This window comes from Mustela lutreola, chromosome 1, assembly GCF_030435805.1.
Source record: "Mustela lutreola isolate mMusLut2 chromosome 1, mMusLut2.pri, whole genome shotgun sequence".
Classification (NCBI taxonomy): domain Eukaryota; kingdom Metazoa; phylum Chordata; class Mammalia; order Carnivora; family Mustelidae; genus Mustela; species Mustela lutreola.
In genome coordinates, this window is record NC_081290.1 from 288,293,471 (window position 1) to 288,318,713 (window position 25,243).

Below are 25,243 nucleotides of genomic sequence, written 5' to 3' on the forward strand. Positions count from 1 at the left end.
GTGCTGGCCTTGTAGGGACTCATTGCCTCTAGATTCCTTGCCCTAGCCCAGCTAGGAGTAGAGGCTGGCCAGCTGGGATCGAGCTCAGCCCTGGAGGTGCCCAGGGTCTTCTTCACCTCCTACTTTAGACCTGGGCGTCAATTTAAAAAGCCTCCACGTCCCCCGGACACTAAGTTAGGGAGGATCGAGCGAGAGAACAGGGCGTGTGGGGGCAGTGGGGAGCAAACACGGCCCAGCCACGCTGGACCTGACCTGAGAATCGCCACAAGGCCCGAAGCCGAAGGAAAGTCCAAAACCTTTACTGCTGCCCCACAGGGACTCGGCGGGCCAGGGCTTCTGCCGTCCACCGGCAAGCACTGCTTCAGACACCACTACCCGGAGCTCCAGCCCAGGATGTCGCCGCCGCCTCCTGGCGGCCCGCTGGCTCCCTTCCCGAGGGGCTGGAGCCCCAGGCCCCACCCAACCCCAAGCGGCCAGTGGCCCTAGCTGCCTTCGGTCTCTTCTCAGATCTCGGCGCCTGCGGCCTCAGGGCTGCTCTGCTTGTTCCGGAAATGGTCTCTGTTCCGCTTCCTGCTGCCATGGAAGCCAACGGTCTCCACCACGGGGGGCCCGGCCGCTGAACTGGGGTGGGCTGCCCCCTGCAGCGCGTCCACTTCCTGAAGGCCCCCATGGGGGCTGTTCCAGTCCTCAGCCTCCGGGCTCCCAGGCCCAGCCAGGTGGGCCAGCTCCACGGAGCCCTCGCCCCCTGGGGCGCCCGGGTTCCCAGGCCCTCCTGCCTTCTTCAGGGCCCTCTTCCTCTCAGGCCTGGCCTCGCCAGCTCGGGCGGGTTTGGTGAAGATGACTCTTCTCTCCCCGCAGCTGGAGGCATCCTGGTTGAAAGAGGACACACGGTCGCTGGGGGCAGCCAGGCTCGGGGAGCCCAGGAAGGCCAGAGCAGCAGCCCGGTTGCTCTGCTCGCTGACCTCCGCCACATTTTCCAGGCTGTACTTGGTCCAGCGCTCAGGGTGGGCCACATAGTCAGGGACGGGGGACAACTTCGGAGGAGCAGGGCTCTGACTGGCCCTGCCCGGGTCCTCTCCTGGAGGTCGGCTTGCGGGTGCCGGCGGCCGTGGGAAGTCCCCGTCGTCACCCACGTCAGTCTGCTCCACGGAGGGCAGCACCTGACTGCTTGTGCCCTCCAGGCAGTCAAAGATGTTGCGGCTGCGCCAGGAGAAGGTAGAGCTCATGCCCCTCAGCTGGAACGGCTGCACTGCGGCCGTGCGGAGGCCCCTCGCAGACAAAGAGGCCTCATCAGGGTCTGAGTCCCCCTGGGCCTCCGCAGGTCGCACCCCCGGGGACAGAGCTTCCATCTCAGCACCAGCAGGCAGGCTGACATCAGAGTCTGAGTCGCTGAGAGACGCGGTGTCCGCAGGCAGAGCGCCAACCTCTGTCCCTTGCTGGGCTTCCAGGGGCTCTCCTGTCCCTGCCTCAGACATGTGTCCCAGGGCACACCACACCCAGACCAGACCGCCCAAGAAGTTCGTGTCTGAGACTCGCAGGCACTCCTGATAGGTCCCTCCTGTAGACCCACAGTCCTTGGGCCGGCGGCGGGATCCACAGGAAGAACTACGTCCTGCAGATCAAGGGACGGAGATCCCGTCCCCTGAAAGCCCTCTCACCTCCCTCGTCTGACGCGGTTTGTGCGGACACTGGAGTGCCGGTGGGCTTGGAAGTGCTGCAAAGGCGTGGTGGCCTCGGTCCCGGCGCCGTCCAGCGGCTCAGCTGTAGCGGGCTGAGGTGGGAGAAACCGAGCATCAGATCAGACTCTTGCAAAGGTGCAGAAATGTGCCACAACCCCAACGGGTGGTCCTGGGTTTATGAAGCCCAGACAGAGGCCAGGCCCAGAGCAGATCCTTTGTAACGATGGCTCCGGTCAAGGCTCGGAGCCCCGTTAGGGGCCTGCTGGAGGGTGGGGCTGTGGCAAGAGGCAGCCAGCCAGGGCTCGGCCCACGGCAACAGCAGCCTGTGCTCTGCGCTGCCACCGCCCTGGAGCAGGTAGGCTCAGCGGGGCGCGTGGCACGCCCCAAGGACTGCACAAAGACTGGGCCACCTGCTTGGTCCAAGGCAAGGAGGGCGGCTCCTGATGGTTGGGAGAGGCCCCGGAAGTTCCATGGGCGTCCACAGTGGAGTCCTTGGTGTCTGAGGGTCAGGCCCACAGCGAAGCGGGGTGTCAGTGGCCACCCCGGGCACCCTTGGTGGGCAGAGGCAGGCCCTGCAGCAGCCTCCGGTGGCACTTCCCCCCAACCGTGCACACAGCTCCCCTCTCCCAGCCGAGCACAGAAATGGGACCAACTCTCGCTTAGTGCCCAAGTGTGACCCAGCGGGCACCTTGCACCTTGTCTTTCCGGGCTCAGGGGACAGCCAGGCCTCACCCATCCATCCACCAAGCCGCCCTGGCCCAGGGTGACCCGCTGCGGAGCGCCCACGAAGGACCCGGCAGGTGGGCCAGGCGCGGCCGCGGGTGCCCCGCGGCTGACCAAACACAGACGAGACCGCCAGTGCTCTGGGTCGCGAGTCCCCAAGCGAGGGAGCACCTCCCGAGGGAACGGGAGCACCCCACGTGTTCCAGGGAGGGAGAGACCATGGGCCGGAGCGCAGCACGCCGCGAGCGAAGCCGGAGCTGCAGCCAGCCCCTGCCCGCCGAAGTCGCGCCGCCGGGAAGGCCCCGCGACCAGCAGCAGCAGCCGGAGCCGGGCCGCGCCGGGGGGACGAGGGGGCAGCGCCTTGCGCCATCCCGATGGCAGGAGGAGCCATCAGGACGTTTCCCGGGGCTCTCCGCGAGCTTCGGGAGCTCGGCGGCCGGAGCCCCGTCCGGCAGGCGGAACCACCGGCTGCCCCGGGACGCGCGCCCCCGGCTTCCTCCGCTCGGTCGGGGGCCTGGGCCGGACAGCGTCCAGGCTTCACAAGCCTCGGGGTCCCAGGGCCCAGCCCACGAGGGGCCGGAGACGCGCCGCACTACGGGGGCGGCTCCGGGCGGGGCAGGATGCGGACAGCGACCTCCCAGAGGCGCCGCTGCTAGTCCGCGCCGGACTCCCTCGCCGCAAACCTACCGGACCGCCGCGGCCAGGCCGGCTCCATCTTGAGCTGCGCTCCGCCTTCTGGGAAACCGAGTCCTCCGCCGGCCCAGCCCGGCGGCGTCCGCACTCGGAGAACTACATCTCCCACAAGGCACTGGGGCGCCACTCCCAAGGCCCGTCGGGTAGCGTGGCCCCTGCGCATGCGCCCGCGCTTTTCTTCTGAGCCCTTCCTCCCCGGAAACGACGGCTTTCGTCCCGCTAAGAGCCGGAATTCAGTAGAGAAAAGAGGGGGGAGGAAGAGGCACCGCGGCGACTCCCAGAATGCTCGAGGGCTAACGGCCAGCGCCGCGTTCCCGGGCCCCCAGCGCCCCCTGCTGGGAGTCGCGAGCACAGCGGCCTCCTCAGGCCGGAAGTGCATCGTCGCGCGCGGCGCCGTGGCCGAGTGCTTCCGGTGCGACCGACTTCGTGGGTCGGGGGCGGCGGGCGGCCGGGGCTTCGGCTGCTGCGCTCCGCCTCGGGGCAGCTTCGCCCCGCCTGCCCGCCGCGTGCGCCCTGCCGCCCCCCGGCGTGGTCGGGCCCCGCAGGGACCCCCGGCACGGACTGCGGCTGCGCGGCCGCGACGCCCCAGGGTCCTCGGGGGGCACGTGTCCTCCCGGAGACCCGTGCGGCGCGACGCGGGCCCCGCCGAGACCCGATCCCCCAGATGCGGGCCGGGGCTCGTTCCCAACGGGAGCCCCCGAGGAGGCCGCTGGGGACGCGAGCCCGACGGCAGCCAGGCGCGGCCTCTCGGGGTCGGTTCGGCACAGACCCGGTCCGTGCCCGGAGGCGAGGCGGCCGGGCTGCGGTGCACCCCGCGTCCGGCTGGCGGGCGCTCAGCCCCGCGGGGCCGGCCCGGGAGGAGGGGGGGCTCGCGGGCCCGACCCCAACCCCCCACCCCGGCTCTGCCCCTGCGGGCGGTGCTGCCCCTGCGGGCGGTGCCGCCCCAGGACTCGGGGCCGCAGGGAGGCCGGCTGGAGGTTGCCCAAGGGGGCACGGGGCACCTGCCGTGGGAGCGGTCTGGGGGGCCCGGCCCGCCCCGCGAGGCCCGCAGAGCCGGCCGCCGCCCTGCCGCCGCCCCGGCTCGGACGCCGCAGGCACGGACGGCCGTTAGCATGCCCGGGTTCTCCTTTATTGAGCGGCTCGGGGGTGTCATTACAGTGGCAGGCGGCGCGTTAGAAAGGACAGGTGCGCTGAAGGCGGAGGCGGCTCCGACGGGCTCGGACCGGCGGGGGGAGCGGGGTTACAAAAGGCGTGAGCCGTGCAGCCCGGGGGCAGGCGGGTGGGCCGCAGGGCCCCCAGGAGAGGCCTGCAGGAGCAGGCAGAGCCCCTCAGCCGCAGAAGCAGGGGCCCCGCCTCGCAGTCCCCAAGGCCCGCTCACACGCCGTCTATAGGTGACTTCAGCCCCGAAGGGAAACGGGGAACTTCAGGACAAAAACGAAACCTCAGAAGTAAAAAGGCTAATAAGTGGAGCAGAGTGATGCCGGAGAAGTTATATACACGGGCGGTGGCGGCCCTCCTCAGAAACGTCCGGTCACTCCGGGGCGCTGCAGGGTCCCCGGTGGCCTGTCCCCGCAGCGCGAGCGGCTGCGTCCGCTCAGTACACGGAGCTGTTCCGGATGCCGCAGCACAGCACCATACTCAGGATCATCTCGAAGATCTGCGGGGTGGGTGGGGGGGACGGTCAGCACCCGCAGCCCTGTGGGGGTGCCCTGGGCAGATGCGCGGCCCGTGCACTCACCATGATCACAGCAACCACGATGGCCGCGATGCCGATGAGGTACAGCTTCCCCGAGAAGAGGTCATCGATCTTCTGGTGGCAGTCCTCCTGGATGGCGGGTGGGGGGGGAGAGCCAGCGGACGGTCAGGGGCGCAGGCCCTCAGGCCCCCACAGTCCCGCAGCGCAGGCTTGTTGAGGAAAGAGCATGGGGAGGCTCGGCCCCTCCGAAGAGGTGTGAGCAGCGCCTGGTCTCTGTTCAATTACCTCACACCCCGTTTTAAAACAGACGCAGGGTGGGTCGTGGCAGGTGCGCGGTCTTCCACTCAGGTTGCTGAGCCGCAGGCAGATGGTGCTGGCCTGGGAGCCGGGCAGAGACCCGCCACCCCCAGGGGCCCAACCTGCCAGCACCCCCCGGGGCCCCCCAAGCAGCCTGGCGAACCCTGGGACCCGCCCGGCCCTGTGTACCTTGAAGAAGTTGCTGATGATCGTGCTGCCCGAGGGACACAGGTTGTTCTTGAGCATGGAGGTGGTCAGCGCGGACAGCGTGCTGGAACCACAGCAGTTGAGCTACAGGGACCAAGACCCCCGGGTTAGCCCTGCGCCCTTGCGTGCAGGCGACCCGTGGGTAGATGGCCAGGGACACACAGCCTGGGGAAGGTGAGGCCTGGGGAGACGCCCTGGCCTAATGGGCTCACCTGGCTCCCGGTGGGTCCCTGAGAATCCCCCCGGGGCACCCCAGAGAGAGCTCTGCAGCCTGCCAGGTCACAGCACCCCTTCTGCCCCTGAGGTCTGCGCTGGGCCAGGCTCCACCCCAGCCGGGCCTTACCCCAGAGGACCGTCCCCCACCCCCCAGCAGCGCCTCCCGCACCGTCTCATGGAAGGTCTTGACCACGGCCTTGGCGTTGTTGGCGTCATCGTCCACCACGGCCTGCTGCAACGCCTGGTCATAGAACTGCTTCACGTCCTTGGCGATCTGGGGGTGGGGTGTGCGGAAGGGGTGAGGTCACAGCCACCGCAGGGACCATCCCGGGGGAGGGGGCACATGTTCTCCTGGCTCTCCTGAGAAGGTGATGTTCCCAGGGTAGACCTGGTTGCCCCCACCCCCACCCCGGCCTGGTGCTGGGAGACAAGTGGCCCCGCCTTCTACTCGCACCTCCTCCAGAAAGCCTTCCAGGGCCTTTCTATGAGGCAGGGCCCACGGGCAGCCCCAAAGAGCACCCCACAATCCAAGGTAGGCCCAACCCATTCCCCACAACCTGAGCAGCAGGCCCTCCCCAACCCTAGCCCGGCAGGGACGGGCCCACTGCTGTGGCCGCAGGCTCACCTGGTCTTTGTTGACAAAGCCCCAGATGCCGGCAGCTACTTCACAGGCAAAGAGGATGACGAGGCAGGTGAAGAACTGGGAAGGCCATGCAGGACCCGAGGGGAGAGCAGAGACATGGGGATGAGGGCAGGCAGGGGGCAGCTTAGGGCTGGCCGTGTGCAGGCGACAGACGCCCGAGTGACCGGCAGTCAACCCCCACCCCCACCCCGCCCCGACCGGGGACGAGCCGCGTCGGGGGTAAGACTCGGTCCCAGCAGTGGCCTGCCGAGGTTCTCAGCATCCCCACAGGCCAGGGCCCGGCCCCGGGGGCTTTGGGCCCCGAGTGACCCCTGTCCACACCCCACTCCTCCCTCTGGGAAAGGGGTCATCATGACACGAACACCCGCTGCCCATGCCTCCTGGGCTAGCCGGGCCCCCGCTTCTGCATTAAGGCTGCTGAGGAACTGGGACGCGCCCCTCATTGCTTCTGGGCCTTTGTATTAAAAACGAAAAACGACTGTAAAACCACAAGTTAGGAACCATGTCACCGTAATAGGACAGGGTGGGGTTTCTGAGCCACACAGGGACTCCAGAGGGCTGTCATTCCAGGAACGGTCCCTAGGCCACCCGGCGAGTCCCCGCTCCCGGGCCACACCGCCAAGCAGGGGCCCATCTGACCAAAACACACGGAGCCTCCAGAACTCTGGGTTCTGCCTCTGTACCCCCTTCCTGCCGCCGCCCGGCCCCGGGCCTTACCGTCCCCAGCAGGCACTGGGACTCCTGGATGGCCCCGTAGCAGCCCAGAAACCCGACGAACATCATCACGGCACCCACGGCAATGAGGATGTAGATGCCTTTGTGGGGGAGCAACAGACACTCTCAGAGCGCGATGTCCCCGAGGGCCACCCGTCCCAGCCCCCCTCCCTGGCCATGGGCACACCTTCCACCCAGGGCTCGGGCCACCCTGCCCTAGAAGAGCAGCGAGGGCACCTCGGCCTGGCCACAGGGCGAGTGCCCCTCCCATGTCTCCCTGCCCTGCACCCCCCCGACCCCGCCGTGGGTCTACACCCCAGGAGCTGGGCCGCCGGGGACCAGGCCAGGACTGACTGCACAGCAGCATGCTCAGAGAGCCCTGCCTGGCGATCTGTGCGCTGCCTCGCTCCCCGCTGAGGCCACACACGGCCTGCACCCTCTCTGGTCCCTGAAGTCTCTGGGACTCAGCGGGGGCCACAGAGGACCACGCGCTCCTGGTGCACAGGGCCAGGCCCACTGTGCCCGGGCAGGGGGTCAGATCCAGCAGCTCCATGTGGCTCCCTGGGCTGGAGGAGTGGGCCCGAGCTGGCTTCAGGAGGACAGGAGCCTGCCGGCGGAGGTGGCCTGGCAGCTGGGGCGACCTGGTCTGCCGAGGATGTAGTGTGGGAGGGAGATTTCTGGGTCAGCACGTGGGAGTGCCCATGTGCTGGGCACGGGCTCCTGGGGATGCAGGAAGGGCCAGGACAGGGTAGGGGGTGCCTCTGGCCTGGCAGCACTGCCCTTCTCCGGGCCCATGGCCCACACAGACAGGTCTGGTTCCAACAGGCGCAGTCGGGGACCCACTAGGCCCTGCAGTGTTGTCCTGGATGCTGAGGAAGCCCCCTAACCTGCCCCCCCGCCCCACCCCTACCAGCCTTGGACAAAGAGCCCTTGTCAGGGCCTACATCTGCTCCCCCGCCTCTCTGGCAGGCCCAGCCTGCCTCGGGTGGATCCAGAAGGCCCGTCTCTGATGGGAGGGACTCGGCAGCCCGTGGGGGTTGCTGCAGAAGCCCAGGTCCCTGGGCAGGCCTGCCAAGCAGTCCAGTGGCTGAAGCTGCTTCCCCAACGGCAGCTCCCCACCAAGTGCCAGAAGAGGCACGTGGGGGACCCTGCAAACCAGGATTAGGCCCCACAGTGACAGCCCAATGTGGCACCTGTGAGGGACAGGCTGGTGGGACAGTGCCTGTGTTGCCCCCTACAAGCCTCTCGTATAGAACCACATCCTTCCTGGAGTCCGGGCACAGCCCTACAGCCTCCCTCCTCCCGGTAAGGCCCAGAGCAGAAGCAGTGGATCTCTGTGTGCCCAGCCCATTCTCAGGGTTCCTGAGCCCTCCCAGCCCAGTCCTGCACTGGACCAAGGGGGCCGTTAGCTCCTTTACCGTACTGGACCAGACAGCGGACTGTGAGACTGTGAGAGCAGGAGCTGCTCCGGCCATGAGGTGGGTGGGGGGCCCCTTCCCAAATCACCTGCCTCCACCCACGGCACCCCAGATCCTGGAGAAGCACCCCAGACAGGATGTTGCAGGCTGGAACCCCTGCGGAAGGGGAGGGGGACCCTGGGAGGAGTCTGCAGGAGACAAACAGCTCTGATGGGTCTGGAGGCCCTTCCTTGCCCTCGGACACATAAGCAAAGCTGACCACGTTGCTCCTGAGGGTGCCTGGCCCCTGGCAGACCCTGGGTGATGGTTCTCAGGGGTGCCTTTGTAACAGGCAGTGGCGGGGGGGCTCTCCTCAAGAGACTCAAATCTTCGAGGAGGCTCACAGCCCGGGGGGAGCCTGTGGATCTGGAGAGGGGAGGCTTGGGACCCCCTCCAGGGGCCCTGGGAGTCCGTGGCCAGAGCAGCAGGCTTCTGTCTCCAGGGAGGAGAGGGGGCACCCTGTCAGTGCTCCCGTCAGACCCCTCCACCCAGCAGCTCCGGGAGGAGCACAGGCAGGGGAGGACACACATCCCCTTTGTGGCCCCAGGGGACCCTGGGCCATCCCTGCTTCAGTGACCAAGCGAGCAGCGCGTGCCCCCTCCCCTGAACAGCAGCTGGGAAGAACCCAGCCCCCTGCTGGGCCGCACACAGTAGGGCGGCCGCTGACCCTAACATGGAGCCCCGAACCCGAAAGGCCCACACATACTTCCCGCCCCACTGCCGGGCCTGTGGGGACCTGAGAGGCCAGGCCAGGCCGTTCCTTTAAAGGACAGAAACAAGGCTTCCAGAGCCCCAGGAGGGCCAGGCCCTGCCTCCTGCTGGCCAGGGACCAAGGGAGGCTCTGCAGGACAGGGTGGGGCAGGGGTGGGGGCCCGATCCCCTGAGGGGCCTAGCTGGTGCCTGGGAGGCAGGCGGCCTAATAAGGCAGCAAGGTGTGGCTGGGGGCGGCCTGCCTCACCCTGGGGCCCGGGAGTCTCCCTCCCCCCTGCTCCAGCTGCCTCGGCCAGTCCCCGGCCCAGGCAGGCATCCAGCCCCGCCCCTTCCCTGCAAGCCTCCCTGAAATACCCACCTCGAGATGCGGCTCCCCTGCCCCCACCCAGTGGCCTCCAGCCCCCAGTTGGCCCCCAGGAGCCATCTGGTGGGGTCTCAACAGCCCACAAACCCCGTGCTGTCCCAGTGCTGCCTGGGAGCCTGGCTGCTGCATCCCCACCCCGCCAGCCAGGCAGGGGACCCCCATGGAACCACGGACCGCAAGGGCCCTGGGCGGGCTCAGTCTGCCTACACTCTCGCCCTCTCGCCCAGAGAGCCCTTCCTGGCAGGCCTCGGCCTCCCAGCAGCCCAGCGAGCATTGCTGGCCTGGCCGGTGCCCTGCTTCCTCCTGGAAGTCCTCCCTGACCGCCTCACTGCAGCAGTTGTGATCAGACATCTTGACAGGTCGCTCCCGCGGGCCCCCAAGCCCAGAGCCAGCCAGGTGCACTCACCTACGTAGAAGGTGTTGGGTGCAGGCCTGTCTCCCAGCTCCAGGTAGAGGAGGTTGGTGGTCTGTGGGTCGTGGCGCAGCCACAGAGCCACACCCAGGATCACGCCTCCGGCCAGCTGGGGAAAAACGGGGACATGGTCACTTGCCCAGAGCACCACAGGGGTGAGTGTGGGCCGAGCCACACCGGACGCCCAAGGCGCGGGGGCTGGCCCCTCGCCTCCACCTGCCCACAGGCTCAGGGCGTCCCTCTCCAGGTGGCGCTCCCAGGCACCGCTGGGGTCCAGGCTGCCGGCTCCACACGCCCGCTGCTGGGACCCGGCCCCTGAGACGGGCATTGGAGCGACATCCCCAGGCCGGGACCGGCACGCTCACGTCGAGACAGCATTCGTTTTTCCAGCCAAAGCGCACATTTGGTTGGAGGCCCTGTATTTTCATTTCCTGAATCTGGCCACAGCCCACACCAGCCCCAAGTACCCCAGGGACCGCTGGGCCTTCCTCCAGGCCGGTGCTCCCCGCCGTCCCCAGCTCATCCGGGAACCCCGTGGAGGGGACTCCAGTCTTTGCTGCCAAGGGAAGGAGAGGGGTGGGGATCTGATGCCACCAGGGCCCCGGTGGCCCGTGGAGGGAACGACAGACCAGCGGAGGCAGCCGAGGCCTCCAGGAAGCCATGGGGCCAGGGGCTGGGCCGTGTGTGGGAGAAATCTTGCCGCCGCTGGGCCTGGGAAGGGAAGCCGCTGCGGGAGGAAGGAAGCTGGGCTCCCAGAGAGGCCAGGGAGGGGCTGCCTGGGCAGCAGGGGCAGGAAAGGGGGCTCTGCTTGGAGCCTAGCGGAGGACAGAGACTTCCGGCTTGGGGAGGCCTTTCACAGACTCACCGTCCTGCGAGCACAGGGCCCGGGGCGGGGGGTGCGGGGGGCGGGCGTGCGGCGCTGCTGAAGGGGAGCCCAGACCACGCCGGGCCTGGACTACACATAAACATCTCACCGACACAGGCCGTGGCGCGCCACTCTCGGGCCCCAGCCTCTGTCCTCAGGCCGGCCCAGCCCCAGCCGCCCCACAGACCAGAGGGTGCTCCCAGAGCTACCACCGCGGTGCGGGTCCGAGGGCCTCGCTGCGCAGCCACGGTCCCTCGCTTCCTCCTCCCACCATCCGGGCGCTGGCAACGGAGCCTTCCCCAGGCCGCAGCAGACACTGACCCCCAAACACAGGCCTGGAGCTCCACATCCTAAAGAGAGGAGACCCCCCCAGCCCAGAAAACCACCTGGCCAGACCAGCACCTGCCCGAGGCCCCTGCTGGGGAGCAGACCCCCGACACGGTGGCTGGTGACGTGCATGTGACTCCGGGCCCCGGCCCCGCGGCATGTCCCATGGAAACTCCCGCTGCTTCCCAGGCCCTTCCACCTGGCCTGGCTCACAGTCTGGCTGGCAGGGCCCACGCCCCCAAGGTGAGGCTGCCCCCCAGCTAGCCCGGGGTTTCCGCTTCTCAGCCCCCTTCTCCCAGGGCTCCAGGTATGGTGGGGGCAGGCTAGGCTCGGAGGCTCTGCCTTTCCTCGAGTGTGGGTGGGGAGGACCACCAGGGTCCCCTCCCTCGACCCTCTGGCCACCGCGGAGACCTCCAAGGGCGGAGGCCCGGACTCCCAGCATCCTGCGCCTCTTGGTGGCACCTGCCAGCCACGGGAGATGGCCAGGGGGCCCATGGGACGGCAGGGCAGGGCGGGCACCCCAGAGTCCCCGGCTCCTCCTGAGGTGGCTGCCATCTGGGGCTCCCAGGGAGGCGGTGTCGAGGCTGAGGGTTGCCGTGGTAACTCGGGCTTGAAACCGGCACTTGTTCTCTTTTGAAACTGTGGCCCAGAACGGCCTTTGTGAGATGTCCCGGGGCGGAGGGGGAGGGGCGGGGAAGCCCCTGTCTCAGGCCTCCCGCTGTGGTCCTCTGCAGTCCTGGCGCCCTGGCCACAAGCCCCGAGGAGCCTCCCCATCTGCGGAGGGGGCGGAGTGTGGAGGGGCGCGTGGCCCCTGGCCTGCTGGGACCTCTCCTGTGTTCCCCACGCAGCCCCTTCACCCCAGCAGCCGGGGAGACAGGTGTCTTGGGGTGCATGGTCCTAACAGAAGTGCGGGGCGAACAGTGCTGACTCCCCTCCCTGGTCGCCACCTGGGGTGCTTTGGTAGGGGCAGGCGGGGTGGCCTCTGACTCCCCCGCGGCCCCTAGACCCGCAGCCCTGAGGGGTAAAGGGAAGCTGCTGCTGCGTTCAGGGCTGGGGAGGGCTCAGTGTGGACATGCCCCCTGCATGCCGGGGCCCCAGTCACTCCAGGCCCCGCACAGACCCCCGGAGTGGGGCCAGGTGAATGTAGCAATGGCGAGGTCCATCCCGTTCCCTGATGAGGAAACCCATGTGGCAGGGGGCAGACTGCCAGGGAGGGAGGGACAAACACAGCACCCCGACCCAGAGCGGGGGGAAAGCCCTCCGCAGGGAAGGCAAGGCTCCTGGCCCCCGCTCGCGCCCCGGCGGGAACGTGGGAGGAGCTGGGGTCAGTGCGCTGCCGAGCTCGGCCTGCACCTGCCGCCCCGCATGTCCACCCAGGGATGCAAATGTGCGTGTCCACACCATGACGTGGGCCCTGGCGGTCCCTGGCATCCCCAGCCCTAACCTGGGACCGACCCACGTGTCCGGCTCACAGGCGGGGGAACAAGAACATGGTGGGTCCCGGCAGCAACACAAAATGTTCTCAGCTGACAACCACGCTGGGGGACAGCCACCAGACCGGAAAGAAGTTCCCTTTCTACAGAAGTGTCAGAAGTGCAAGTTGCGGCAGTAACAGAACACAGGCCACCGGCAGCCCGGGGATGGGGGCCAAACACGAGCCCCCGGGCGCTTCTGGGGCTGCTGGACATGTCCACGGTCATGATGCCACGATTGTTTCACAGGGTTCTACTGACACCGAAGTCACACCGCCAACTCCCCACTTGGACCCCAACGTCTGAACTTTTTTTTTTTTTTTAAAGATTTTATCTATTTGACAGAGAGAGAAATCACAACTAGGCAGAGAGGCAGGGAGAGAGAGAGAAGGAAACAGGCTCCCGCCGAGCAGAGAGCCCGATGCGGGGCTCGATCCCAGGACCCTGAGATCATGACCTGAGCTGAAGGTAGAGGCTTAACCCACTGAACCACCCAGGCGCCCCTCAATGTCTGAACTTCTAAGCAACTTCATCCGGGCCCCCAAAGATCCCGGCTGCTGTCCTGGGGCCAGCCAGGTCCCCGGAGAAGTGGGCTTCCCAGGGCCCGCAGAAGCATCTGGAAATATCGTGCTGACGTTTTGCCGACGGAATCGAGGTTTTAGGGTCAGAGAAGGGAGTGGAGAACTGCGGAGCTGGGACGTGCGCTTCCCAGCAGAGGTCAGCGTGCAGGGAGAGCAGCCGGGCCGGTGCGGGGTGGGGCCCAGGGCGCGGCGGCCAAGGGTGCCCCTGCCTCTCGGGGTCACAAGGTCATCTCAGCTAAGGTCCCTGCCGCAGGGCCACGTGGCTGCAAGCATCAGTGCTGGGAGCAGTAGATGTCCCCACCCCGCAACCCCCCCACCCCTGCACAGGGCCGCCTCTGCAGGGCTGCCCCCTGCTCCTGCCCCGGGGGCCCTGCCCCACAAGGGGCCCTGCCGGGAAGGGCGGCGGTTGGCTGGGCCACAGGGGAAGGTGCCACAGCGGACACGCTGTGGCGGGTTCAGGACACTGTGAAAAATTCCGTTTCTGTTTCTTTCTTCGTTTCTGAGAATTAGTAACTAAAGGCGTCAGCTGGAACAGGAGGGGCTGCCAAGCTGGGCTCCTGCCCGCCCGCCTGGCGTTTCCAAGAAGTGGCTGAAAGGGAGCAAGAGGCGACGGGTGCTGCCCGGGCAGGCCTGGCGCTGCTATGCCCCCCCCACCCCGGCCGGGCCCCAAGCACCCGGAGCGCTTGCCCCCAGCCCCACCCACACAGGCCTCCCAGCGTGCTGGCCGCCCACGGGCAGGAGTGTGTGGGGGGGAGCTCCAGCCCAAGGGTGGTGGGATAGGGCGCCTGACTCCACCCCAGCTCTGCTCCCCGACCCCCCACCTCCACGGGTGCACAGGCTTGAGGGAGAACGCACCAGGAAGCGTTCTTGGCTGGGCGGCTGGGGGGTCCTGGAGGCCTGGAGACCGCCCCCCCCGCCCAAGCAGGGCAGTGAAGAGGCAGGAAGTGGGGCCGGAAACGCCCTCAGGGACAGGGATCTAAGTCAGAGGGAAGAGGTACAGCACAGATGCTCCGCCGGTTGTGGAAGGTCCGAGGGGAAGGAGGAGGTCCTGGCACCACCCCTTGGGCTGGGTGGGAGTCCTGGTTTCCCGCAGACCGACCCCACCACCAGGGACAGGGCCAGACGCTTCCCTGGGTGCCGCAGGCCCACCTCGGGCCTTCCCGGCGGGGGGCCTCCAGGAGCAGCCCAGGGTCGGAAGTGTGGCGGGAAGAGCAGGGACCCCCAGCTCGGCCAGAAGCGGAGCCGGCTGCAGGCCCCCCGACCTCAGGAAGCCCCCTGGCCTGGCACCTAGCAGAAGGGAGCAAGGGGTTCGTGACCCAGGCTCTCCTGGTCGCACCAGCTGGGGGCTGCGGCAGCCACTTCCCACCAAGAGGTGAGCGCAGGCCTCCGCCACACCCCATCTCCTCCAGGGGCACATCAGAGACCCAACCCCACCACCCAATACCTGGGTAGTGAAGCCAGGAAGTGCCCTGCTCCCTGGCCCCAAACCGACCCCCCAGAGCCGGGAGTCCTTCTGCCCCCTCCGCCCCTCCAGGGAGGGGCCTGCCCACAGAGACGGGCCCAGGACAGGCTGCGGCAGGACCAGGAGGAGCTGTGCGGGCCGGGCACCGACTGTGCCTCTGACCAGGAGGAGCTAGGCGGGCCGGGCACCGACTGCAGAGGGAGACAGGAGGCGGGCAGGCGCAGGAAGGGGACCTGAGAGCAGGGGAGGTCTCCCAAGGCAGGTCAGGGTGGCCTGATCCCTGTCCCAGGAGAGCCCCAGCCCTGCAGCCCCTCCAGGCCGTGAAGCAGCAGAAAGACCTCCTCGTGTGGTCACTTGGGGACCTCAGCCTCCTACCGCTCCAGCTGGAGGCTGAGGGGACAGCTCCAGCCCAGGGCCTCGCTGGCCCAGGGAATGCTACCTCGGGGGACCTGAAGGTCTTATCGCCTTGAGACCGAGTGAAAGGACGGCGGCCAAGCCCTGGGCTAGGAGCCGCACGGGCCCTTCACCCAAGCAGAGCCACCGCTGTGTGAGACAGTGCGACCCCCCGAGAGCGCAGGCTGGGACAAACCCGCTGCCTCTTGGAAGCCCCCGCCCCCTGCCCCCCAAGACCAAGGGCACTGAGCTCCTGGGCTCAGCCTCCCAGCCCAGGACCGGACACGCAGGAAGATGGGCAGTCCTCACGGCGGCGCGGAACCGAGCTCAGCGCCCACCCAGAGAGGATGGCTCGGGGAAGACAGGTGACAGGGAGCTGCTCGACATTCCCCCCGAGGCACTGGGGCCAACCCAACTATGACCTGGGCCGACCTGGGCGTGGGTCACCCAGCCGGAGAGTCTGCAGGGCGGGCGGCCCTGACTTCCTGTCTTCCACCTCCTGGACAATGACCATGGTACCCAGTCCCCGTAGGCAGGTGGGGCAGCACTAACTTCCAAAGTTAGAAACGAACAAGGGAGCACGAACTCCCAGGCCCTGGTGGAGCTGCCGGGCCCCAGGTACCCCCTCCTCTGTGGCTCCCAGCCCCCTCTGCCCAGAGCACCCCTCACCACCGAGGAGAAGAACTGACGGGCCCAACCCCACCTCCTAAGCCCCTCCCTCCGGCCAGCTCCCACCTCATGCCTGGAGAGGTGGCCCCAGGCAGCCGGCTTAGCAAGGGAAATCCTCAGCTAGTGCGGGGCATGGCTCCTGCCTGCCCATGGGCACTCCCTTAGCATCCCGGACTGCACTGGAAGCCCCCAGGTGGTCTTGTGAGTCAACACTTGCTCGGCCATCGGGAGGGGCTTAGGCCAGGCCCCAGAGTAGAAACTGTGTGCTTTGGGGCCGGGGGCGGGGCAGGCACTGAAGTCTAGAGGTTTCTGGAAGCATGCTGGGTCAAACCACATTCTGCAGGACAGATGGAAAACAACTCGGGAGAAGGGTCCTGAGGGCCAGGTCCAGACGAGCCTGGTTCTCGGTCAAGGACAGGGCACACGGCCCCCGGGCAGCTCCAGGGGTGAAAACCACCCAGCCCTCACGGCATGCCCTGAGCTGGGCTCTGGGGTGCCAGGGCCAGAGGCAGAACCCCTGTGCCTCTGCCCCATCCCCACCCTGAAACACTGGGCCAGCGCAGAGGCGATCGTCAGCTCCTCCCATGGGTGCCTGGACTTTGCCGTATTGATCTGATGACCCGGTTCTCGGCCTCTCCGGCTTTCAGGCGCTGAAGTGAAGCCACAGGGCCCGTGATTTGGGAGGGTGGGTTTCTGGGTCCCTTTCCCTGACCGGACTCCCGGAATGAGCTAGGGATTGGGGATGAACTCAACTTCTGGAGGCAGACCTGAGCTGGTGGGGGGGTGGGCACCTTGTGGCCGGGGGTGGGGGGGGGGGTGGGGAGGCAGCCTTGGAGCAGCACCCACCAGGGTCCCAGGCCTCTTGGTACCTGGACGTCCTCGCGGTGGGGGGTGGGAGACAACGTCTGTCCCGGGGACAGACCACACACTTCCTCTTCTTGTCCCAGGCCAATGGCCGTTTCCCCCAAAGCGCTGCCACTCAGTCCGTCCACTCGCCCACCCCTAACACCGGCACAGGAAATCCCCACCCCCACCCGGAGCCTGCCAGGGTCTCACATCCCCTCTCCGGGAAGGAAGGCGACAGAACCGCTAAGTGACAGACAGTCATGTGCTGTCTGGAAGCGAGAATTAAATGCCAGTTAGCGAGGCTTCTCATCAGCCCTGTTCCCAGCCTCATGTGCCCGCCCCACCTCTGGACAGCAGCCACTGAAGGCATTAGGCTGGAGAAGGGGCCAGCCCGGGACGCCCTGCTCTCTCTGGCCGGCCTCCAAGGACAGGCCTGGGACCGTACCCACTTCACAGATGAGGAAAGCGCGCGGGGCTCACGCGTGCCAGCTTCCTGCCCCAGGTCACGGGGAGGGGACCCTCTGCTCTTCCTGAAATGCCCGGCTGCAAGCAGGAGCCTGGAGTACCAGCGGCCTCTGCCAGGAAGCTCCGGGTCCCACCAGCACCGGGAGGACTTCCACTCCCTGCAGGGCAGGGCGTCTGCGCCAGGCTCGGCAGGGGCTGCTGCTGGTGCCCCCGCTCCTGTCCCTGCCTCACGGCTGGATGCCTGCAGGGCCAGGGAACCCCGAAGGCATACTGGGGGCACACCGCCTGGGGCCCCGATGTCCTGGCTCATGGAGGAGAGAGACAGGCCTGTGAGCGTGTGGGGTGAGCGGGCTCCTTCCTGGAGAAGCCGGCTGGACCGCCTCCGAGGCCTGCTCCCAGGTGGGAGCCTTTCCATTCCTACAGCGGAACTTGGAAAGGGCCCCGATGCGGTCAGACACCCCCTGTCAGTGTCTCCCAGCTCCCCTTCAGCACCCACACCTGCACTGCGGGCAGGGAGCCTGGCCAGCCAGAGTCACCCAGCACCGGCGGAGCCCCTTCCCCAGGGCGCTGCCCATGCCAGCCAAGGCGGGCAGTCTTCCTGCTGGCCATCTGGGCCCTACAGCCGTTTCCTGACTTCCACCCTCAGGGTGTGAGCTAGTCGCAGGCCCTGGGGGGCTGGATGCCAAGGCCCAGGACCCGACTCGAGCAGCGGGGTGAGCGCTCCACAGTCCCGAACCCACCAGGTGAGGCTGGACGCCGGGACAGGGGGCAGAGAGGGGCCCTGCCAGCCTGGTGGCCCCGGGCCCCACCCTGCTCAGCCCCACAGCAGGGGTGTGTGGGGCCACAGTTCTCAATGCCCAGCTGGGTGGCCTGGTGGGGAGAGGCCTGGAAACATTGCCTTAAGCTTCAAAAAAGAGCAGCCCCTGGGGATGGGTCAGGCCTCCACCCCAGCTGCCTGGGGAACCACCAGGCTCACCCAGGCGGAGCTGGGGGGTGAGCGGGGGTCTGCCCTGGAGACCTCCCAGGCTGGGCAGCGGGGAGGGACCTACCCAGCAAGGACACTCCGCCTGAGGACAACAATCCACGAGACACCCTCTACCTCCGCCCGCCCTCCACCTCCTGGTCAGGGCCTCACCCCACATCCAGGCTCTGCTCAGAGGCCAGCAGAAGGGCCTCTGGGTGTCCCCCCGACCCCCTACAAGCCCAGACCACAGCAGGCAAACACTAAAAGAACACTGAACACTGCTCCGGCAAAGGGGGTGGTTCAGGCCAGTCCTGGCCCTTCCAGACAGCCCCACTGCTCCCCACTTCCCAGGCAGAGGTCAGTGGCCACAGCGGGCCCCCAATCTGTCCTCCCCACCCAGGTGGGGTATGACCCCTCCATTCCACCCCTGGCTAGAGCTCGGTCCGGTCTCTGTCCTCCCCACCCCAAACACCTCACTGCCCCGACACCCGCACTGGGGTCTTCCCTGCTGGGACCCTCCGCTGTCCAGATGGGAAACAGATGCGCCCAGTCTGCTCAGGGGACTTGCTCTTGCTCAGGGGACCGTTCAAAAGTTTACCCTCCCGAGTCTACTGGGGAACTACGCTGTCGGCCAGATGTGGTCTGGTCCTTCCTGAGAAGGGGTGAGCGGCCTGGGGCAGCAGAGGGGTCCAGGAGGGCTCCCAGGCACTGCCCAGGGGACTGGCCAAGCGGAAGCAGGGCCGGGCCAGGAGGAGGGTTCCTGCACCCACTCCGGGCCCCTCCCCAACTCCAACACAGGCAGGAAACAGAAACAAAGCCAAAGCACCAGTGGTCACTGGCCAGCAGTTACCACCCAGGCCAGGAAAACGCAACTTGCAAGTCGGCAGCCTGGAGCCGGAGACCCTCGTGCACCCCTAGACGACCATCCTGCGGGCACCTCCCTCCAAGGCGAATGGCCAAGCCCACACCTATGCCCAGACCTGGGCATCCATGGGACCCAGGCCCCAGAGGAGCTCAGAGACGCTCGGGTCCTCAGGGCCCCCCCTGCCCTGGGCCGGCCCGGAACGGCCGCCCCAGTCCCACTTCCCTCAAAGCCTCCGCAGCCTCCTGAGCGAGCGGGGACCGCAAGCTCGGACTGGCTGAGAACGGAGGGGGCCGGCCCCACAGAGCGCGGCCGGGCGCTCCGCACGCAGGCCACGAGGGGCTGAGGCGCTTCTCGTGCGGGTGCCGACCCGGCCGGGACCCTCACCGCCACCCCCGGGGGCGGCGGCGGCACCCGGGGCTGGGCGGAGCCGGGCCAAGCCCGGGGCAGACGGTTCCAGAGACTCGGACCGAGCGCGCGCCCCCCGCCCCCAGCCCCGCGGCCCATCCAGGGGCGGCGGCCCCGATGAGCTCATGGGGGCGGGACGCTGGGAGCCCCGCCCCCGAGCCCCCTCGGCGGCCGCGAAGCTGGGTGGTCCCTGACACCGCGGCCCGCGGGTCGCAGCCCGCACCCGCCACGCCGACCGCCGTCCCCCCGCGGGCACAGCCCCGAGGCTCCCAGACGCCCCGGCCCGGCCGCGCAGAGGCCCCGCGGGCCCCGTCTCGCAGCCCCCACCCCCGCCCCGGACGACCCCACCTCCCCCTGACTGCCGGCCCAGGACCCCCGTCCGCGCCCGGCGCCCACAGGTGGCCCCGCAACTTGGCGGCCTGGCTGCGCCCCCTGCGCGGGGCCTAGCGGGACGCGCGGCCTGCGGGGCTCGGGGCGCCCCCACCCGCCCCCGCCCAGCGGGGCTCACCCAGAAGACGAAATTGAAGACGAAGAGCAGGTACTTGATGCACTTGGTGCAGCCCTCCACCCCCATGGCGGCGCGGCGGCGAGCGGCCTGCGGGCTGAGCGGGGCGGGCCGGTCCTGGGCGCGGGGCGCGGGGCGCGGGGCGCGGGGCGCGGGGCCTGGCGGGCGGCGGGCGGGGCTCGGGCCCGGGGCGCGGGGCGCGGGGCGCGGGGACTCGGGGGCGCGGGGCGCGGGAGGCCGGGCCGGGACGCGCTGGGTCGACCGCCGCCGCTGCGCGCTCGCTCTTTGGCCACGCGCGCGCCCCCGCCGCCTGTTATAAGGCTCCGAGGCCCCGCCCACCGGGCCCGCCCCCGCCGCCCGCGCGCGCAGCCCCTCCCCCCGCGAGCACGCGCTCGGTCGGGGGTCAGACGCGCGCGCCCCCAACCCCCAGGTCGGAGCGAGGGAGGGGCGGTGCGGGGGCGGGGGGGGGCGGGCCTGCGTCAGGGGCGCCCTGGGAAGACCCTCCCCTGCTGTCGTCCTCCCTCCGGCGCTTTGGGTTGGTTATCCGAGGAGGCTCCCTGGAGGAGGTGATACACCAGTGATGGCGCTGCCCACAGTGCTCCGGGGTGGGGACCCTGGGTGAGTGACGAGGCCCATAGTCAGCCGGCCTGACCTGAAGACTCTGGAACGCGATTCCAGGCCGCCAAGCCCTTGTCCCGGGGTAAGGGGACGTTGTTGAGCACTGTTAGAGGAGTCTGTGTTTGGAAAAGTTCCTGAGAGGGTGACTCTGGACCAGTGTTCAATGTCTAGGAGCCCCAAACCACCTATAGGACAAGCTCCAAACACAGTGTACTTTGTGCTCCCGCCGCTGGTGCTCGTCCCCCCAGGAGGCCAGCCCCACAGGGAGACCAGCTTCCTGAAGGAGTGGGGGCCAGGCCCTGCGGCCCTCCCTGCTGGCTGCTGAGGACGGGGAGGGGACGTGTCCCGCAGGGGTCCGCCACCCCTCAGGACCTGGATTTGTCGCGGTACCTCACTGCAGTGTGCAGTGTGGGTGGCCGTGGACCGCCAGCCGCTTCAGGGTTAAAAGGGGAAAAAAAATCAAAATGCCATTTACTCAAAGGTGACACAGAAGAACGTCCAGATCTTTCAAAATCAACATCTCGGAAGAATACAGACATTTATCGCTGATTACCTGAGTGGGCCTGCCAAAGCTGTGGGCTAAGTCCTCAGAGAAAAGCCTTCCCTGGCCCTCTGGAAGGGGGGCAGAGGGGGACCATGAGCATGGTAGGGGGCAGAACCTTGTATGCTGTGCCCCTGGTGCACTGGCCCTCAAGACCGGTCAGGTCCGGCTGGCATGTTCTAAGACTAGGCATACATCAGTGGTTACTGGGTCCCACCTGTGTGCCAGGGTGCTGGCCAGGGCTCTGGCTGTGGGAGCTGGACAGCCAGGACCCCTTCCCTCAAGGACCCCACAACCATCAAGCCAATGCTGGGAAGGATAATTAAAGGGTAGTAGCAGCTGGAGTGCTCCAACAGCACAGGGAGCTTGGGGGGGTCTCCAGGGGACCCAGGCCCTGAAGACTGAGAAAGAGCCAGCCAGCCCTGCAGGGTGCTGGGAAGGAGCCTTTGCAGCAAAGCGGACACGTTTGGAGGAAGAGGAAGGGAGCCAGGAGATGGCAGCAGATGGGGGAAGGGGACTGGATGCTGACGTGGGGGCAGGCGCTGGGGTCGGGGGCCAGTCTGAAGCCCAGCATGGGACTGCGTGAGATCTGAGTGTGTGGGGGCGACCGGAGGGTCTCTGCACGGGTCTGGCTTCTGCACTGAATGGGGACACAGGTGAGAGCAAGCTGCCTCTGCCCATAGTGGGGCCACTCCACAGGCATCGGGGGCTCCCTGGAGAGTGGGCCGTGACAGTGTGCGAGGCCACCTGCGGCTGCCTGGCACAGGAGGGTTCCACCTCCGGTCCGCTTCTGAAGTGCCCTGCCCAGTGGCCCACCAACTTGACCTTGTGAGGACAGCAGGGGACCCAGCAGCCATGTTTCAGGGTCCTCCAGAGACGCCCCAGGAGGTTCAGATTACAGACAGGCTCCGGGCCTCAGGAAGCCCAGAACACCCCAGCATCTGCCGCCTGCAAGCTGGGAACCCCGGAGTGCTGGTGGGGGGATTCAGCCCAAGCCTGAAAGTCTGGGAACCAGGGAGCCGGCCGTGTAGGTCCCAGTCGGAGGGCTGGAGAAGATGAGGTATGACGCCCCAGGCAGGAACGGGGGGAGAGTCCCCACCTCCTCCACCTTCTGGTCTAACCAGGCTTTCAGGAGACCAGGTAAGGCTCACCTGCACTGCGGAGGGCCACCTGCCACGTCCACCAACGCCAGCTCCTGTCATCCAGAGACACCCTCCTGGACGCCCCTGGAAATAACGTCCCCTCGGGGCCCCCTGCAGCCAGTCTCCCGACACGCCACACTGAACATCCCAGGCGGCTGTGACCTGACCCGGGTGGGAGTGAAGGGGGCAGGTGGGCGTCCATGGGGTGCGTCCTGGGAAAGGACAAGCACCCAGAGGGACTGCACTAGAGAGTGGGGGAGGGCCTGCCTGTGCTGTGCCTGGGATGGGGAATGCCCTGCCCTGAGGGGGCAGGTGGGGCTGCTGGTGTGATGTGCGCAGGAGAGGCAGCGTGGCGGGAGCACCCGGCCTCCACCGCTCCTCTGGGTCTGGCTCTGAGTCTTCTGTGCAACTTGACGCTAGTTCCTCAGTTTCCCTATCTGTGGCAGCGCATCTCCCAGTATTTTCGGGGGTTGACATGGGGGGACATGTCCAGGCACGTGGAGCAGGGCCTGGCCTGGGGGAGGCAGGAGGGCTCGGCCTCCTTGGGCTTGCTGGACCCAGAGCCTTCTGGGGCAACGGCAGGGGCCCGGGCTCACTGCTCCCACGGAGCACACGCTCTCTTGGGGGAGTCGCTGAGCCGCGCCTCTGTGCCTTGGCCTCTTGTGGGAATCAACAAGGGCCTCCCAACGACCCAAACAGGCTGTTTACGGAGCAGGTGCTCCCAGACGGAGTCAGCCACTACCCTTGCAGCGGGCAGAGACCGGGGGGCAGGCCCAGAGCCGGACAGCCTGATAGTTAAGAAAGAAAGAAAGATAAGAAAAAAAATGAAAAGGAAAAAAAAAAGAAGACTTAAAATCTGAAACACAGCAGCGTGCTGCGAGCAGCAACCCATCCGCAGAGACATCCCAGGGGGAATGCCGACAGACGGAACAACGGACCCGGCAAAAAATGTAGCAGAGGAGGTTGACAGTTGTGCGCTGGAAGTTTCAAGACACTGTGGAAAGGTCCTGAAGAAGGTGTAACGTAGACCGATACCCAGTGTTCTCGGATCCGAAGACGGTGCTGCCGCCGTGCCCCGACTCCCCAGATTTGCCCACAGCCTGCGCGCGGCCGCTGTCGGAACCCTGGCGGGCTCTTCCTGGGCTCATCCTAAAGTTCCCAGGGACCCCCGGGGCCCCAGGGGGCCCATACCACCTCAAGGAAGAAGAACAAAGTCATTGGACTGGTGTTTCCCGACGTGAGCCCCCGGGAGCTGTGGCCATTGCGACAGGGTGGTGCCCAGCGTGGAGACAAGTCAGGACTCCTGGAGCACCTTGAGAACCCGGCAACACACTGCGCATTCCTGGCCGGTTGGCTTCAGTGGGGGCCCTGGGACAATCCAGGGAGTCCAAGAACAGTCCTCTCCAGCCACGATGTTGGGACTCCTGGGTGTCCACACGCCACAGAGCCAAGGGGCCACACTCCACGCCGTGCCCCAAAACCAACGCAGAATGAGCTGCAGTGGGTCACGGTCCTCGGTGTGAGACCATAGTCCTTCACATGTGACAGCAAAGGCGCGAGCAAAATAAGAAAAAACATCCGGGTTAGACCTGGCCGAATTTTAAAAACTTTGTCGTGTCAAAGGATATCACGGAGGGCGCGGAAAGGGAACCCACGAGTTGGGAGAACAAACCTGCAAATTGTAGGTCTGGTAAGAGACAAGTATCTAGGGCATGAGAAGAACTCACAGCCCCCTGCCCCCGGAATCAGCATTTTTTTCGGGGAAGACGTGAGATGGCCCAGAAGCTCACGGCCTCCCGCCCGCCCCCGGCCACCGTGAGAAAGACAGACGGGCGGCGGTGGCGCGGGTCAGTGAGGGTGTGAGGCAATCGGCAGGGCTGGCGGGCTGGGAAATGCCGCCGCCGTGGGGCACAGACAGCAGTTCCTCCAGACGCTAAACTTAGAGTCACCGTGTGACCCAGCGGTTCCCCTGCAGGCGCTCGAGGGCCCCCTGGCAGAGGGTGGGTGTGAGGTGGGTGGTGACGGTTGCACAACCCTGTGAACATGAGAAAAGAGAGACACAGAACACCACTGAGCTCTCCGCTTTGTTTTGTAATTCTTTTTAAAGATTTAATTTTTCTTCTTAAGTAATGCCTAGACACCCCCCCCCCCCCCGTGGGGCTCGAGCTCACCGCGGAGACCCGGAGTCACGTGCTCCACCGCCTCAGCCGGCCAGGTGCCCCCGTACCATACCCTTGAACTGAGCGGAGACAGTGTGAGCTCTGTCTCCGTAGAGCTGAAAATGGGGACGTGTCAGGCGTGCTCGGATCGGAGGCTGTGGCCGGAGGGAGATGCGGGTGGCCAGCCAGGAGTGGCGCGACCCATGTGCTTGATTTGGGGGGGTCCTGTTGGTGAATGCAGCGGGCCGAGGGGAATCAGGCAGACCCAGGGAGCAAGGTGTTTAAGGAGGAGGCTGAGACCAGGCCGATGCCTAGACCAGGGCCAGCCCAGCCCTACAAACAAGGAACAGACTCCAGGCGGCTGGACCAGATTCTGTCTCGCCCACACCTGGTCTTGGACTCCCGGCCTCCAGACTGCGAGAGAATAAAGGTCCGCTGTCTACACCCACTTCTGAGCCGTGTGGCCTCTGTGCAGCCCCGCGTGGCCACAGGCCCACTGCCGCCCCTCCTGCCACATTGGACGTGGAGTCCCCGGGGCCGGGGCAGTTGCTGGCGGGTCCTGTGCTGGTCTGTCCAGCCCTCATCGAGGGTTCTGTGCTCAGGGAAGACCAGCCTGGCTGGTGCGTTGGTTCTGCTAAGACCCACGGCTGCCCCTTGCAGGCGGAGGAGGGATCGCGGGCCTCCAGAGGGATGGTGCCCCAGCGGGGGGCTTGACAGTGGGCTGGGGGGCAGCCTCGATGGGAGGGGCTTCCTCATCCATCCCCAAAGCTTCTCTGCCCCAGGGCCTGGGGTGGAGGCAGCATCTGAGGGACCAAGGTCAGAGCCCGTCCTGTGTCTTGGTCTCTCTGTGTCTCCCTTGGGGGACAGATGCGTGCTGCTACGACCCCTGCCTGTCGTGGCCACTCCTGTGGGTCTGCCTGTGCACCTCTTCCCCAGGGCTGGGGCAGAAGCGTCCAGGATGCCTTCTTGATGGGAGAGGGGCAGAACACATCCAGGTAATTCCTGGCCATGCCGTCCGCTCCGGCGGGGACACAGGGCTGGCCCAGCAGCACCAAGCTGTGTGCTACTCCGGTGAGCTTTGTGGTGGCCAGGGTTCTGCAGGGAACCAGGGCCTGTGGATGGAATACGCCCCGAGAGACTGATTGGGGGAAC

At 67.1% G+C, this 25,243-nt stretch overlaps 3 protein-coding genes across 5 annotated transcripts; all 3 read right to left on the bottom strand.

Moving 5' to 3' along the window:
* Nucleotides 1-283: 283 nt before the first annotated feature.
* On the bottom strand, nucleotides 284-2,707 carry TSSC4 (tumor suppressing subtransferable candidate 4). The gene has a single exon (XM_059151156.1). It carries the CDS (start codon nucleotides 1,473-1,475, stop codon nucleotides 504-506), a length of 972 nt encoding a protein of 323 aa, XP_059007139.1. The 5' UTR covers nucleotides 1,476-2,707; the 3' UTR covers nucleotides 284-503.
* On the bottom strand, nucleotides 1,738-4,248 carry LOC131817581 (proline-rich protein 2-like). 3 transcript variants are annotated; one of them, XR_009348554.1, is made up of 2 exons: nucleotides 2,412-4,248; nucleotides 1,738-1,771 (listed from the first exon to the last, which is right to left on the bottom strand). XR_009348554.1 is itself a non-coding variant. In XM_059151131.1 (2 exons), the coding sequence occupies exons 1-2, from the start codon at nucleotides 4,246-4,248 to the stop codon at nucleotides 1,758-1,760; spliced, it is 1,173 nt and encodes a 390-aa protein (XP_059007114.1). In that variant the 3' UTR covers nucleotides 1,738-1,757. The 3 variants fall into 3 exon arrangements, 1 of the variants encoding a protein (XP_059007114.1); XR_009348553.1 differs by having other exon boundaries at nucleotides 2,375-4,248; XM_059151131.1 differs by having other exon boundaries at nucleotides 3,090-4,248.
* CD81 (CD81 molecule) lies at nucleotides 4,203-19,793 on the bottom strand. The gene is made up of 8 exons (XM_059151165.1): nucleotides 19,635-19,793; nucleotides 9,807-9,921; nucleotides 6,872-6,969; nucleotides 6,137-6,211; nucleotides 5,681-5,785; nucleotides 5,278-5,379; nucleotides 4,834-4,920; nucleotides 4,203-4,752 (listed from the first exon to the last, which is right to left on the bottom strand). Exons 1-8 carry the CDS (start codon nucleotides 19,698-19,700, stop codon nucleotides 4,690-4,692), a joined length of 711 nt encoding a protein of 236 aa, XP_059007148.1. The 5' UTR covers nucleotides 19,701-19,793; the 3' UTR covers nucleotides 4,203-4,689.
* Between the last annotated feature and the right edge of the window lie 5,450 nt (nucleotides 19,794-25,243).